Raw genomic sequence first — 17,137 nt, 5'->3', positions numbered from 1 at the left:
CACCCTGCAATGGCCAGCGGATCAACCACACCAGGAAACACAGATGGACGTTTGCTCCACTATTCCCACCCCAGAGAGGTCCCCACAGAGGACACCCCAAGTGGTTTCTGTGTGTTGTGTTAACTACCCATAATATTAACTCTCCTGCCTCTCTAGCATACTTCAGAAAGTTCAGGTTCTGAACTGAAGCATTCACCTTGCTAAGTAAACATGGCAGGAAAATGGTCAGATAAAACAAATCTAACTTTCCACATTTCCTGATTGGGGAAAAATAAAAGTCATTCCCCTCATCCTGGCAGCACTAGGAACTTCATCACTAAAGGTAAAGTGAGTCATGAGCAAGCTATACGCATTTTTGGTGGCTGAACTCTGCATCCTGTCCTCTTCCCTTTCCTGATGCTGCTGATTCATATGATATGGAAATGTAATACAACTATCTACCAAGTTGGATGTTTATTATATTTTGTCCGCAAACATTTTATAGTATGTAGAATTCAATGGTTCTTGGTATAGTCACAAAATTTTGCAACCATCACCGCTATTTAATTTTAGGAGGTTTCTTTTACGTCAAAAAGAAAACCCATATTTGCTAGCAGTCACTCTCAATTCCCACTTCCCCCCGCAACTATTAACTTATTTTTCTCTCTCTATGGATTTCCTATTCTGTACCTTTCAAATAAATGGAACCATATAGTACTTTTCAGGGGTTTGGCTTCTATTAAATTAACATAATATTTTCAAGGTTCATCCATGTTGTATCATATATTGGCACCCCATTCTTATTGTGAAGTGATATTCTATTGTATAGATATACCACTTTTAATTTTGTCTGTTACTCAACTTATGGTCATATTATGAATAATGCTGCTATGAACCTTCATGTAAAAGTTTTCATGTGGACATCCATCTTCTTTGCTCTGGGATCAATACCCAGGAGCGTAACTGCTGGATCATATGGTAACTATATGCTTATGCTTTAGAGGAACTGTCAAAACTGTTTTACAAAATTGTTGCAGCAATTTACATTCCCACCAGCAGTGTATGAGAGTTATAGTGTTTCCATCAATGTTGATGGGTATACATATTTTGTTTTTATTATAACCATTGGGATGGATGTGGAGTGGTTTCTAGAAGACCATTTTTTACAAACAATAATAGGGAAAATTATTTAGGCTAAAAATGAGTGATACCAGGCAGTAATCTGAGTCTACACGGGAAATAATGAGCACATGAAAAAGTTCTTACACAGGTAATTTAAAAGAAAATATACAATCATCCTTTATATCCATGAGGATTGGTCCCAAGACCCCCACAGATGTCCAAATCTATAGATACTCAAGTCCCTAATATAAAATGATGTGGTATTTGCATATAACCTACACACCTCATGACAAATACTTCAAATCAGCTTTTGATTACTTATGTACTTAATACAATGTAAATGCTATATTAATAGTTGTTACACTGTATTGTTTACAGACAGTGATAAGCAAAAAAGTCTGTGGGTATTCAGAACAGACACAAATTTTTTGTTTGCCCTGATAGGTTTTGGTCTTGTTTTACTCCAATAACAAACCAAAATTTTTTCAAATATTTTCCATCTGCAGTTGGTGGAATCCTCAGAGGTGGAATCTGGAGATACAGAAGGCTAACTACAATTGAATCTCTCTCCTCCTTTATTTTCCTAATTCAGCAGCACTTGCAAAAAACAAGGTGCATATGAATCATTATTAAATCTATAATAGAAACACAATATATTTAACAATAATAGCACAAGGGAGGTAAATGTGAACAAAGCTATACTGGAGAATGAAAACAACATCAGATAATAATCTAGATCCACAGGAAGGAATAAAGAGATCCTGAAATGGCAAAGAAGCAGTTTAACATAATCAACTGCCTAAATAATACTCTCTTTTTTTCTCTAAGCCTCCATAAAAACTGAAACATAAAATTATACAAAACAATAACTAGAACAATGTGGTGTTTCTAATAAACATGGATATGAAATGTTTTGCTGGCTGCTTCATTGATTTTTTTTCCTTCTGCACATTGAATCTGTCATCTCACTGCCATCCAGCCCCATTGTTTAGGGTGAGAAGTCAGCTGTTAATCTTACTGAGGTCATTACACATGATGTGCTGCTTTCCTCATGCTGCTTTCAAGATTGTGTCATTATTCATGACTTTCAAGATTTTGACTATGATGTCTCCATATCTGGATCATTTTGAATTTATCCTACTTAAGTTTAGTGAGTCTCCTGAGTGTATAAATTAATTTTTTTATCATGTTGGGAAATTTTCAGCCACTTTTCTCTTAATAGTTTTAACATTTTTTTAAATCTCTTCTTTCCTCTACTGTCATTATGCACATGTTGGTGCACTTAATGAAGTATCTCATATTCCTCATGCTTTTTCCATTTTTCCTTTTTATTTTTTCTCTATATACTCCAGATTATGTCTTCTCAATCAATCTATCTTCAAATTCACCATTTCTTTCTTCAGCCAACCTGGATCTACTCTTGAACTCCTCTGGTGAATTTTTCATTTTATGCATTGTGCTTTTCAGCTCTAGAATTTACATTTGACTTTTTAATAATTTCTATTTTTATTGATATTTTCTATTTGCTGAGGCATTGTAACAATACTTTCCTTTACATTTTTTAAAGATTGTTTCCTTTAGTTCTTGAGTATATTTATAATAGCTGCTTTGAACTTCTTTGAATTGTTTTCTGCTAAGCCCAGCCTCTGAGCCTCCTCAAAGGAAGTTTCTATTGTTGGTTTATTCTCTTGGTATGGGTGACTCCTGTTTCTTTTCATGTCTGAAATTATTTGTTAAAAGCTGGGCATATCAAGTAATATAGCAATTTTGTGACTAATTCTCCCTCACCAACTTTGGGGCCTGTTTTTCTCTACTTGTTTGGTTGCTTATCTAGCGACTTGGCTAGATTAGTTCAGTAAAGTCTATTTTCCTCAAATACGCACCATGGAATGGCATGCTGCAGAGAGCACAGCCTTGGGTGTGCTCTGTCCTAACTACCAGGGCTGATTGTGCTTTCACTGGTCATCTCCTTCTCATCAAGCTTTTGGCTGACCTGGCTCTGTTATATCACACTTAACTCTTAGCCTCCAGTAATTGTTACGTGGCTGGTCAATTACTATTTTTATTACTCCCTGCAGCATAAAATGCTTCACAGTCTGATCTAATTAAAGACTGGCCCTATGGCAGGGACAGAATATCAACAGTCTTTGAAGACTGCTCCAAACCCACACTGGAAAAACTTTTGGGCTACAGATGAGGACCTAAGAAAATAAGGAAACTTAACTAGTTACCCTACCAGAATCCTTCCAATAGTGTAGAAGCTGTGAAGAGGGAGAAGGGGTATCATAGGAAATAGTTCTGCCACACAGTTGTGCCAGCTTCCAAATATGCACATTCCACAGCATAGAGCCGTGGGAAATGAGATCCGTCATTATTCACTGGTTTTCAAATGCACCCACAATAGCTCTATGCTTGGAAGCTAAGGAAGATAGGAGACGCCATTCAGCTGCCCAGGCCACTGGAACAGCTTTCCTATAACACAGAGCTGTGTAGGAAATGAGAGCTAAATTCTTCCAGCTGCCTTACCTGGACCCTCTCTGTATAACAGAAGTTGCGGTAGAGGAACAGACACTTATGTCTGGCTGCTGGCACCAGTTCACAGCATGGAACTTTGGAAAATGCACAGTGTTCACTGGCTTCCAAAACTACCCCAAATAACTCTTCCACCTCAGGGAGCTGGGGAACATTGGAACTGCCACTTGTGAGCCCACAGAAATATTTTGCTAACAAAATGGTGTTTTTTGGTTGTTGACTGTAATCCCTAGTTCTAATACAATGGCTTGCTACTACTGTTTGTGTCAGATCTCCACAGATTCATTGACTAAATGCTTCTTAATTTGATATAAGTACCTTGAATGGTTTTCTTTGCTAATTTTGACCAGCTTAATATATACCACTCCAGCTGGGCGTGGTGGCACATGCCTGTAGTTCCAGCACATGGGAGGCAGAGGCAGAAGGATCACTGTGAGTTTGAGGCCAGCCTGATCTACATAGTGAGACCCTGTCTCTTCTCCCCTGAACCCCCCCAAATGTATATAATATATTATATACATATATATATATCACGCCAGGAGAGAGATTTGCTCAACCACTGTTGCATAAGCCCCCCAAGTAAAGGCGCTTCACTCTACATGAGGCTAAAACGAAGAGCCCCAGGCATCTGAGGATTCTTCCTCATACCAGTTGTATGATCTTAGGAAAGTCACTTCATCTCTGAGAATAGTTTTTTCATCTAAAAAATGAGGATACTAGTAGTGCTCACAATTATTTGGAGGATTTATTGACTTAGTACTTGTTATGCACTGATACTAATTCCAACTTACCATTATTACTTTTAGCATTATTTTTAATGGGCCACACTAATTTATAATTTCAGATTTCTAGAATCATACCTATTCTATTCAATACTGTGGGGAAATCTAGAAAAAGACATTTTTCTCTCATGACATTTTATTGTTTACATTTCAAAATAATGATCAAAACTGTAAGGACTTTGTTAAACTAAGAGAATGTTCTATCAACTGCCAGAAAATTGTTTACATAAATATATAACCCACCACATCTGCAATGTTAATGTTAATGCAGGCCCGGAGTGAAAACAACCTGGAAAACTCTACATGGCAGCCTTTTGTGGAGATATCCAACCTTGCAGGGTACACTGAAATCATGCTTTCTAACAACAACAAAAATAATAAAGGAATTTATTGACCTAAATTTACATTTTAGCTGTGGCTCAATGTGGGTCTAGTCATGCAAGCGTGCTGGCACTTCTGGGTACCTGTAGATGCCAAGCTTGAAATCCCTTCATGGCCCATACTTACTTGGCTCACAAACAGGAGGAGAAGGGCTCCAGGTGTTGTCAGCTTCACAGTGGATTACACTGCTGCCTCTGAGGACAAAACCCTTCTGGCAGCTAAACATAATAGAGTCTTTCAAAGTGTAGATGGGTCCAAATCCAGACAAAATCTTAGCATGTGGAATGGTTGGCTGGCGACAGATGATTTCTAAAGAATCATTAGAAATGAGAAGTGGGTTGTCAAAGATAAATGGCAAAGAGAATATTACTGCTACTACTGATCCAATTATGAGTTTAAATGCCGAATATAAGCACATGTCAAATATATACTAGTGAAAACTTTTTTTTTTTTTGCCATACTCATGAATGAACCCAGGGCCTTTGCCCCGAGCCACATCCCCAGCCCTTTCTTACTTGGAGACAGTGTTTACTAATTTGCTAAGTTGCCTAGGCTGGGCTCAAACTTGTGATCTTCCCTGCTCAGCCTTCCAAAGTGCTGAGATTACAGGCATGCAACACCATGCCTGGCTACATTTTCAAATTATATAATTTCAGATTTTAAATGCCCCAATAAAATGAGGCCCCATCACATTGGTCCTCATATGAGATGACTGTGGATAACTTCAATTTGCCAATAAAAACTAGTAATTGTTTTCACACCAGAAGAATCATGCAAGGCCCCAAAACTTCCAGTGTAATGACAGAGTCTCTTGGATGATCGTGGCTATGGGTTAGTAGCCATGGCAGTGACGTGATGGTCATGAAGAGATGCCTAGAGCAGCAGAGACCCGTGCCCTGCATGCATGGAACAAACCACACCCCGTCTCTCGCCCTTTTGTCTAGTCACTTATCGAGTCCTACTGATACAGATGATAGTGCCCAACCTGTCTCCAGGCCCAATGCATGGCCACAGTTGAATCCACCTTTACTTCTTGGCTGGATACAGACACCAAGGTCTATCTTAGCTCATTCCTGTTGCTAAAACAGCACTCTTTGGATGGGGTGACTCATACATAATAGAAATTTATTTTCTCACATTTCTGGGGAGTAAGAAGCCCAAGGTCTAGGCACCAGCAAATTCAGGGTCTGGAAGGAGCTTGCTCGATGCTTCCAGGATGGTGCTTTGGTGCTACATCCTCACAGGAAGAAGGGACAAATGCTGTGCCCTCACATGGGAGGACTAAAAGGACCAGGGCTCTTCCTTCAGCTTTTGTTAAAAGGGCATCAATCACTTCTCCAAAAGCCCTACTTCTTAACACTGCCTCTGTGGGTCTTGATTCTAACATCTAAACCACAGCAGATGCCTATTGGTGAAGGTATGTGCCACCTCAAACTGTTGCCCATCCTGCAGCTAGAGTTATCTTACTAAAACGCAGAGCATATGGCATCCTCCTGAAGCCTTTCATCTCCCCTTCACCTCTACTCTGAGCTCCTGAGAGTGACACATGAGGTCCTTTTCAATGCGGCTCTGCTCACCTTCCCAGTCTCAGCTCCTACCTTTTCCATCTCTTATACTCCTGACTCAGTTATTTGAGCCAGGTTGCAATGCTGTGCTCTCTGGTCCCCCTGGTTGGATTGCATCCTAGAGTAAGTCAGAGTAGTGAGAGATATTATATAAGCATTTAGTAGTAAGGGAAGATGTTTTGGGTTAGCAAATTAGCAACACCGCCATGTATCTTCCAATTCAATTACTGCTTGCTTTGTCTCGTTGGTTTTCTGGATTTCAGGAGGTTTTGTTTGCTCTCCAGGCAAATGTGGTTGACATTATAAGTGTAAACTAATATTTCCAGTTCTTTCTCCTGAATAGACAAAAGATTTCATTCATCAGTCCTCAGAGGGTAGGTAGGGACTGCACACTGCTAGTTCTAGACAGAAAGATATGACAGAAAGTGATCTGTGGTCATTTCCAAGCCAAAATTCTTAATAACCAGGGTGCCTTTCTCTCTTACTTTACTGAAGAGACTGAAAGTGCATTTGGATATAGAAGTGCCAGAGGATGAACGCCACCTGGACTGCCGCACTGGTTATTAAGCTAACACTTAGGCTCCTGCTGGCCTAGAGAGTCTCCTGGATATGCGACAGACTCCTGATGAATGAGGACTAACTTTTACTTGACCAAACCAATGAGAGATATTGGTACTTTTTGCTCCATATTCAAATAAGCATGCAATAAATAACTGTTGGCCAAATAAATGACTGCTTCGAAGCAATCATTAGTTCATCATTAAATTGTCCCATCTGCCCGCCCCCAAAATTCACCATCCTTTAAGAAGAAAACAATTTAAAGCAGAATTCATCGCTGTGACTTACTTTCACAGGTAGGAGGTCTTGGGCTCCAGACACCTACTGTTTTATTCACCACCACACAGGAAATGGAGGCATTGCCTACGAGGGAGTAGTTGGGGTCACAGCTGTAGGTGACCGAGGAGCCATATGTGTAGAGGTCTTCATCTTCACCACTGTGTTTCCCATTGCTGATGTCTGGAGGGGACTCACATTTGACAACTGAGAGGAGGGAGGAGAAGGAAATATTAAAGGAAGGCATCATTACAACCCTAAAATTCCTGCAGTCATATGAAGGGTACAAGCAGTAGTAAGGATGCACAGCATTGCTATCCTGAACACAGTTTAAGTTTATCATCCAAGTCAGAAAAAAAGAAAAACTTGACTTACTTTCACATACTGGAAAAGGAGCACTCCAGTCCACTGCTTTGTCTTGGATCTCACAAACACTAGTGCTTGGGCCAACTAAGATATACCTGAATAAGATAAAAATCAAAAATTTTAATGGAATTCCTCCTACCCTAAATTAAATTGGATAAGGAGACTTGAACAAATAAAATTATTACTCAATATTAAAATGAATAAATAATATTTTCTTGGATATCACTTCCCATTGAACATAATTTAGTAGAATGGCATTTCTGCACTGAATAGCGCATGGTTGCTCGTTTGTTCCTTTGTCCTTCTGCTCTTCACCACAGTACTGAGCACCTGGCAGGTGTCAGGCCTGAGCAGGACCATGACCTGCTCACTTCTGTGTGTTCTGCTGTTTTCTTTGATTGCAGGTGTCAGCTAGATTACTGACCTGGAACTTCCGTGATATCTAGATGAAGCCTCCTTCTGACTCACAGACGCATGTCTTGCTTCCATACACCACTAACTCTCTATGCAACACTCCCACTTTATGGTTCTTGACAAGTCCTAACCTTTCCTCCGTTTGACTTTCTTCTGCATCTCTTAACAGAAAAAAGGCATTGCTAGTATGATTTCACACTGTGGCATCATCAAGGAATAAACCTACAATGTGATATAACATTAAGGTAAATAGCATCTTTAACTACCTAAAAGTCCCTGGAATTTATTGAATAATAATTTAAAGACGTTTACTTCATTGAAATAAGATTTGCTAGAATTAAGCCTTTATTTACTTTTATGTTTCTTTAAAACATTGCTTTTCCAACCCAGTGAAAAGTATTCTTTCCATTACTTTGTTAAGAGCAACTTTGTTCCAACAGCACCGTAGTTTTGAATCTTCTCAGTTTCTCCTTTGGAAGCCATCCACAGTAGGGAACATGGGACCAAAATGAAAAACCAGTGAGCATAAAGCAACAGCAGGAAAAGATTATGGAAAGATAATAAATATAGATAGATATAGATACAGATGGCAAGCAAAGGAGAATCCTTGCATGCTTTACTGCATAATAAAATGGCTATTTAAAAATACATAAGTAGGGCTGGGGATTTAGCTCAGTGGTTCCACTGCCTGCCTTGCAAGCACAAGGACCCAAGTTCAATCTGCAGTACAAAAAAATATATATATATATATATAAATGATACAGAAATAATACTTTATTCTACATATTAAAATTGCACATCATATAGCAACAAAAATTGGTCTTTATCAAGGCAATGAAGAATAAAATTATTAGATTTCAAAGTTAAGGAATAATTAACTTTGCACAGCCAAAGTCCAAGTTGTGTATAAGAGAAACAAGTTGAGGTTAGGATCAGAGGGCTGTATGGCATCATTCACCAGCAAAAGTTACTATTTCAGCACCTCTAGGATAGCTGCAAAATGGAAGTACCTTATATCCAACCTCATTATCTCTTAAGTTTCTAGTTATCTTTTAAATACCTCATTATCTCTTAGTTCCTCAAATGTATTTGAATCTGCAAGAGCTTACGGGATAATTTTCACTTGGTTTGTTTGACGGGGGGGGGGGGCTTTGGCTTTGATGTATTTTGTTTTGTTTTTTTAGGAAACTACTACAGTGCAAAGTATAGCCAACTAAGAGACCACCACAGCAACTGCAGCAAAAACTAAAATGTGCTGAGCATTAAACATGTAGATCAAAGACAAAAACCAAGATGGGGTTAAGAGTAATTGAGTGAAATGTAAATGTTGTACACTTAGTGCTGGAATGTTATAGCTAACAAAAACAGGGAATGGGGCTGGGGATTTAGCTCAGTGGTGCCACTGCCTGCCTCGAAAGCACACGGTCCCGAGTTCGATCCCTGGTACCAAAAAAACAAATAAACAGGGAATGGAGAAGAGATGAAAGTTAAAACATTCTCCCCTACTGCTGCATCTACAAGAACTGGGAGTAAAATCCACCTGTAGACATATATGCATAGTTAATATTATTACTAAATACAAAATAAATACCAAGGTGATACGAATGACATAAATTTACTGGCAGAGAGAATAGAGGGGATAGGAAATGGAGGAGAGAATTTGCGTTTATTGTTGCTTGCAAGGAACACATTTAAACTGTGTAAAGATATTTGGGAACGATATGTTAATTTAAATTTATAACTACTAGAATCAAATTTTGCAACTTCCTAAATATCATCTATTTCTCTATATACTAAGTAACAAAGAAATATATGCATACGTATAACACAGTAAATGAAATAATACGAGAAAACCAAGTGTATACGTATCACTCGTATTAATAAAGATAGTTAGACACTAGGGATACAGCTCAGTGGTAAACCCTTTCCCAGCATCCATGAGGTCCTGGGTTCAATCCCCAGCACTACAAAATAAGTAATTAAACAAGTTTAATATCCTATTGAAAGAAAAAGAGCTTTTTTAGGGTAAGGGGGATCAAACTTGGGACCTTGCACTTGCGAGGCAGGCAGCAGAACCACTGAGCTATATCCCCAGCCAGAAAAAAAGAGCTTTTAATTAGAGCCAAATTTAACTCTTTGTTGTATATAGGGAGCAAACCTAGATATGTTTTGAACATATTAAAAATAAAAGGAAGGGCAATGCTATCTCAGGTAAATGCAAACTTAAAGAAAAGCAAAAACAATGATTTTAAATATCTCACAGATTGGACATCAGAACCAAGATTATTAAATTATAGAAACATAGGTGCTTTATAATGTTAAGGGTTTTGATTTTTACTGAAGACCTAGAAAGATTTACCAAAATATGCAGCAATTTTTTAAATAAAATAAAACATATAGGATATAAGAAAAGTGGTCAAAATGTACTATTAGTTAACTATCATTAACTTATTTAATATGTGAAATAATTATGAAAATTATAAACTTAAATTGATTCCTATCATTGTTTAAATTGTAAAGAGAATTGCAATAAAATGTTCAAAAGAGATCAACAAAATAGACCTGATGTGTGTATGTAATATAATAATATATCATATATACGTATTATATACATAATATCAAATTGTGTGTGCTATAATAAAAATATACCTTCACTTGAAGAACCTGTGGAATATTAATGAAAATTGAACCATATACTATGATGCTACTGGAATTGCAGTCATCCTAAAAGTAAAAATAAGCAATATTCTCTATTGATGTAGAAGTGTTAGTTTCCAGTGGAGGAATGCTTCTACCATAGACAGCAGGATGTAGCAAATAAAAAGACAGGATATCTACTTTTCAAGTTAAATTTGAATTTCATGTAAATAATTTTTTTAGTTTAAGTGTGATCCAAATATCATATGGAGCATACTTATACTAAAATTATTTGTTGTTCATATGAAATTAAAATTTAATCAGGCATCCTGTGTTTTACTTGACTTTCCAAATTAAATTTGAAGTTGAACCCTGTCCACTCCGGCCTCTCACGCAAGTGAATAAATAGGCAAAGAAGGGGTCTGTTCCAATGGGTGGAGTGATTCATCCTGATATCGAGGGGAAATTGGATTCTGCAAAATGGTACTGTGTAATTACATTGTGTAAATTTATACAGGCACAAAGTAATGCATTGAGGATAGTTCAATATTGCAAAAGAATGGATCCACCAGAGGGGTGTTACAGCACCAGAGCATATCTACAGAATAAAATTCTACACATCTATAAAAGAAAATTAATGAGAAAGCTTTATGTACAAATACGAAATATCTCCAATATATACTGATAAATAAAAAGGCAAAGCAAGATTGAAAATTATGCTTGTTACTAGAAATAAGAAAAATAAAAATACCTGTTAATTTCTGTTATGACTTGTATTTAGATGTCCCCCCCAAAGCCTTATGAACTCATAGGTGGGATTTTTTGGAGGTAGCTGGATCTAGGGTGTGTGAATGTGGATTAAGTGTATGATACTGGGATTAAGGGTGTGTAGTACTAGATTAGTATGCTGATTGAAATTACCATAGTTCTGGGTGTAGAAAATGGAAGCCTTACCCTGGGTGTGGGTGGCAGCAATCAATAGGCTTCTGGCCTGGATGGAGTACAAAGGAGGAGAGAGAGAGAGAGAGAAGGCAGGTTTGCTGCTATTGTTGCTTGCTGCTTTGCTGCCTTCTGTCTGCCACACCATGAGCTGTTTCTCCTCTGCAATGCCCTCTGCCACGCTGCCTTTCCCTGGCGCCAGCCCCCTATGGACTGAAACCTCTACAACCTGTGAGCTGAAATAAACCTTTCCTCCTTTAACTTTGGGTGTAGGGTATTTTGTCTCAGCCACAAGAAAAGTAAGACAATTCCTTACCTTGTATTTGTATAAGGAAATACTAGAATGATACACTATAAAATAATAAAAGGAAATCTTTGCCTGAGGACAAGAGGAAATGGGGTATATGGAGACAGGGTGGAAGTGAGAATTCTGAAGGTATACCTTTTTGAAAATATATGAACATTTTAAATTTTAAAATATATGAATGCATTAGCTATTTTAAAAGTAATTAAAAAGTATTATTTCTAGATTATCTCACACTCACCCTTCTAAACAACTGAATTCTATTTGTGATCCCAAGAAGAAATCTGTCTTAATTTCCATTATGCCATTAGGTAAATCTCCTGGATTTCTGCACCGTTTCTCTGGGAGAAAAATTTAAATGATGATTAGTGATTCCACGTACTCACAGATAGGGGATTAGAGAAGAATGACTGGTAAGTTTTCACCTTTGCTTCCAGAAAGTCCTTGATCTTTAGATTCACACTTACTTCTGATCTTGACTCACTGAACTTGTTTTTTGAGGGAGGGAGTTTTGTTGGGGTTTTTTTGTTTTTGTGGTGCCAGGGATTGAACTCAGGACCTTCAGCTTGCAAGGCAGGCATGGTGCCACTGAGCTAAATCCCTGGTCCTGAACTTGTATTTTTGAGAAAAAAAATGCATACAGATTTAATCTCATATATGTGCACTGAAATCAGTAGTTGAGAAACTGGATGGTTTCTTAGATTCTGGAAATTTAGATCCTGAGACAATATTCCAAAGCTGGGAAAAGTACAAACGAAGAGAATGTCGATACTTACTGATGCAGAAGACATTGTACTTCCACCGGCCGCTAATGTTACAGGTAAGAGTCTGAACTGAACTGCTCCTGGTGTAGCCAGGGCGGCAGGTGTATTTCAGAACAGTTTCAGTTTCGAACTCTGTCTGGTTCAGCTCCATTGTTGGAGAAGCAAAGAGTAAAACAGGAGGGGGACCACATCTGCCTGGGCACCAAAATGACAAGAAGCACCAAACATCATATCTTCAGACACCGCATCTCAGTGTTTCAATAGCATGATGTTAGAGTAGGATAATTCCTTTTTCCCTAATCAAGGAAAATCGTAACTCCTCTTATCCCCTCTGTTCAACGAATCCAAGAGTGATCAGTATGTATGTTGGTAAATGACAATGATACGGGCATAAAATTTTATCTTTTCTCTACTATACATGAGATAACTTATCTAAAATGGATGAAAGACAGAAATTTCATCAGTCTATCAGATAATTCATTTCTGTTGCCGCACATGCATCTATGGAAAGCCAGAAATCCTTACAAGTGGGCCTCAACAAAAAAGCATTATTTCATTAAAATAACATTACATAATGTTGGTTGCCTCAGGGAAGGAAAACTGAGTGGCTGGGAGATGGGTAAACATAACATTTAAAAAACGTTTTGCAACTTTTGGATTTGGAATGATACGGAGGATGAAGCATGGAGTTGTTGAAGTATAAGAATATTAATCCTGCTTTCCTTACAAAAATTAAATACAGAACCAATTTACCTGTAAGAGCCCCAGTAGAGGTACACACTTCACCCCTCCACGCTGGACAAATCCACAAGTGGTGAAAATCATTCACTCAGACTGACAGATAATACAGATCTATTTCAAGTCATGCCTGGGGAGACAGATTGCTTTGGAAATTCTTAGAGGAGAAACTCTAGAAAGGAAATGCCTAGAAAACTGCTTCTTTCACGTGTAAAGCAAATTCCTCTAAGTTCCAGCTGGCAAAAACCAAAAACAAACACCCTTTGTTGCCGACCTCAATTTTGGCTAGAAGCTTAGTCATCTCTCTTTTTCGCTAAGTGTGGCTGATCTCTATTTTTCTTTGTCCCTCTGGACTTCTTCCTTACTACTCACCAAGAACGGTGGCCAACAGAGAAGCGACCAGTGTGATTTGGAACAGAGCTGGATGGGACACTCCGCACAGCCCAGAGAAGGGCCAGGCTCTCAGTGCCCCTTTTCTGTGAAGGGTCCCATTTGGAGCTCTTGGGGGGCGCAAGACTTGATGCTTCTCTGACAGTTTTCTGCTGAAAGAACTCAATTTAATAAGCAGTCACTGATTCCTACTTGTCATAAAGCACTAAGATAAATGCTACCAGATCCATGTCTTCAAGGAAATCACAGCTTAGACTGGAAGAAAACAGAGAAGCACAAATGTTACGAGACAGTGGAGGATGGCTCTGCACAAGCACGCTGCCAAGAAAAGAGATTAATTCCAGGTGGAGAAAGGCAGAAGGCTGGCTTTACAGGGAAGACTGCTTAGCTGGGCAGGGAGACACACGTCTGTAATCTCAGTGATCTGGTTGGCCAAGGCAGGAAGGTTGCAAATTCAAGTCCAGCCTGGGCATTTAGCAACTTCGTAATCTGGTCTCACAGCCAGAATGAAGGGGTCCGGAGATGTAGCGCAGTGTGCAACCCCTAGCAGTGGGGAGACAAAACTTATTTAAAATGAACTCACTGGGGACATTGTTGTGATACCATAACGATGCCCTGATTCATATCTATGCCCATCTCCACTTAAAGAAGGACGCTCTCTCAGAGACGTTTCTACCCCACATTATTTATGCAGGGGGCATTTCCAGTGGTGCAACACACTGTGTAGAGGGGCGAGCTCTTCGTCGGGTAGAGACTCGCGTCGGCTCATCTTTCTAAAACTCAGTTCTGATGAAGCATTCCTCCAGCTACTGTTGGGGTGGACACCTCCATGCCACACACACCCTGTTCCATGAGCCTAACGCATGGCCCCTGGGACAATTCTGCCAAATGTAAGTTAACCTTCATAACAATCAACTAGATGAATTTGCTTACTGAAAGTACGTTCGCAGAATTTGTACTAGAGGAACCCAGATGGTCTAAAGAGGTTGGGGAAGGCACATTGCATGTCATAAAAATCAGCCCACTAAATCATTTGTGAAATTCACAAAATGTAGTAAGTTTCTCCCATCCAATAAAAACGATCATGAACTATGAAACCCACGAGTTTCTTTAGCTTTGGACAAGTCAGTAGCTGGTATTTTATTGAATTTCAGTGAAACTGAGGAGATTAAAAATACTGATGTCTTGGCAAAGTAAAATTTGACTATAAAAAATAAAAAATACAAAGTGAAATTTTCTCACAGAATTGTTGCAGTTCTTATTTTCACAAGAAAAATATATACATGGAATACATTCAGAAACATATTCAGGACTGCATTACCAAAATGCAGCTGTAAGAGTAAATTTTTAGCTTTAGGAAATTGAACAAGAAGAATATCTAACTGGTTCTAAAAAGAACATATTGGCTACATTCAAAAAGAATGTACTTATAATCACTGAGTATATTTGAAATGAATATTCCACAGTGTTTGGTAAATTGGTTTCGGTGAATTCCGGGCCCTTCAGGACTGGCATTCACTCAACTGGCTTTGGGGCTGAGTTTCCGGAAGTTTGGCCTGAGCCCTGGTGTCCCGGATGTCCTGGATATCTGAGGTTTCCACAGGTTCCTAACACTCTCCTCCTTCTTACTCCGGCCCACATCGTCTGCCCTCTGCCCCTTGCCGCTCCAGCTTCTGCTCACCCTGCCAGTCTGTTCCCAGAGTTCCCTTCTCCTCCAGGCCAAGTTCAGCTCAGTGGCTGTAACTTTCATTCTGAGTTGGATTCCAGCTAACCTCTGCAGTCGGACTTCACCACCTCGCAGTCAGAAGGTGGTTCCTACTCATTTCCACCCCGTCTAGAACCTAACACTGTGGCTCACAGAGTCAAAATTGTTCAGTAAATGTCTGCTGAGTGTAAATCCAAAAGCACCTATTGATAAAGTATGCTTCCAAGAAAGATAATACTGTTCCATATCCATCCTAACCCTTATGTGTTAGCTTTGTCAAGGGCAGATTTTAACTGATTTTACAGCAAGACATGTCTGTATGTTAAGAAAAACTGATCCAAGCAATTTTACTACAAGCTCCTTTTCATTGTCTACCGAGGGCATCCTGTCACCTGCCAGTCAGTGGGGGTGGGGCAGACGTGGAGGAGGGAAGCAATTACAAAAGTGAGCTCTGCTCCCTTCCTCACCCTGTACAAGCTAAGGTACAGCCACACAGAGACCCTGCACCCTAGTAGAGAGGGTGTTTGTCTCCTCTACCTCGGACTCGGCCACAGTGCTGGGGACAGAGGAGGGAAGTGTGGACTCAGACCCAAACTATGTGGGCTCAAATCCTGGTTCCACTGTGTAGGAATCAGGGCTCCACGGGCAGAGACACTCACCCCCACCATGATTTAACTTCCTCTTTTGTAAAATAAGAATAGTCATTGCACATGTCCTCAGGATAGCATGGACAGTACATCGTGAACATTTACGAGGGATTAGAAAAGAGTATGATAGCGTGGGCATTTAATGCCCCTCTGCCAGAAGCGGAACTCCTAGAAGTCAAAACATTATCATAATCATCCGAGTTATAAGAAGGGCGGCTGTGTCACCAGAGGACTTTATGCCCCAGTGCCGAGGACCACCCACTGGGCTGGGGGCCAGAAGCCTTGGCCTGCCTCTCCCGTGGATCTGGGTACAGTGAGACCCAGGGCAGAGAGACACCAGGGCCCCTAGAGGCTGTCCTGGAGGTTCCTTCCCTCCCCCTCAACTGTCTCACTGGGAGGAACTCATCCACGTCCACGACGTTGATCATCGCACGTGGGTCACTCCCAGTCCTCTGGCCCCAACTTCTTGTGTAGATGTGCAGCCTCACATGCTCCATGAACTTATTGTTGATAATCACCTTATGCTATTCTATTTCAATATTCCTATGTGTAACTTTGAAGTCATTGAAGCTTTGTCTTCTCTATTCTGGTTGCTAACTAGGGGAATTTCTGTGCTTAGCTTAAAAATATATACATCTTTCTAAAGTCAGTGAAAGAAATCTTAGCAAAGTAAGGAGGAATATTCCTCTTCCCCTGTGGGAGTGGAAAGCAGATAATATACTGCCTGAGAGTACCGACTTTGCATGTTTCCAGTCAGGGACTCGATCCTAGACTCTGTGGTCCAGGAAAAGACTGTTGCTTTGCCCCTTGAGTGTAACCTTTAACCTTAGAAAAGTCTGCAGTTCTGGCTGGCTGTCTCAGTTATTTTTGTCTGAGATAATATTTAAATAACGTTTCTGTTTTCTGAAAGTTATAAGTACTTGCGAGTTTTCTTTGCAGATCCAGAAAGACATTAGCATGCATTCCTCTTCACTTGAAACCCTAAATGTAAACTAAAACTGACCCTGTTAGATTTCTCAGTGAAGCGAAAAACCCTTG

General features: G+C 39.5%; 1 protein-coding gene across 6 annotated transcripts in view; it reads right to left on the bottom strand.

Moving 5' to 3' along the window:
- The window catches only part of C4bpa (complement component 4 binding protein alpha), a 32,301-nt gene that overhangs the window by 12,432 nt on the left and 2,732 nt on the right, over nt 1-17,137 (bottom strand). For 3 of the 6 annotated variants that reach the window (XM_021242297.2, XM_021242296.2, XM_021242298.2), the window contains exons 3-8: nt 13,730-13,899; nt 12,632-12,814; nt 12,097-12,196; nt 7,571-7,656; nt 7,208-7,402; nt 4,923-5,105 (exon numbers count right to left, since the gene is read on the bottom strand). In XM_021242297.2, the coding sequence (XP_021097956.2) occupies nt 4,923-5,105; nt 7,208-7,402; nt 7,571-7,656; nt 12,097-12,196; nt 12,632-12,814; nt 13,730-13,899 (917 nt within the window). The remainder of the gene's footprint in view (nt 1-4,922; nt 5,106-7,207; nt 7,403-7,570; nt 7,657-12,096; nt 12,197-12,631; nt 12,815-13,729; nt 13,900-17,137) is intronic. The other 3 variants (XM_021242301.2, XM_021242299.2, XM_021242302.2) reach the window with 1 other exon arrangement.

Source organism: Heterocephalus glaber, unplaced genomic scaffold, assembly GCF_053883595.1.
Source record: "Heterocephalus glaber isolate CG9 unplaced genomic scaffold, H.glaber_assembly_v1.0 deba00001600, whole genome shotgun sequence".
NCBI classification, from domain to species: domain Eukaryota; kingdom Metazoa; phylum Chordata; class Mammalia; order Rodentia; family Bathyergidae; genus Heterocephalus; species Heterocephalus glaber.
This window is presented reverse-complemented; position numbering and strand designations above follow the sequence as displayed.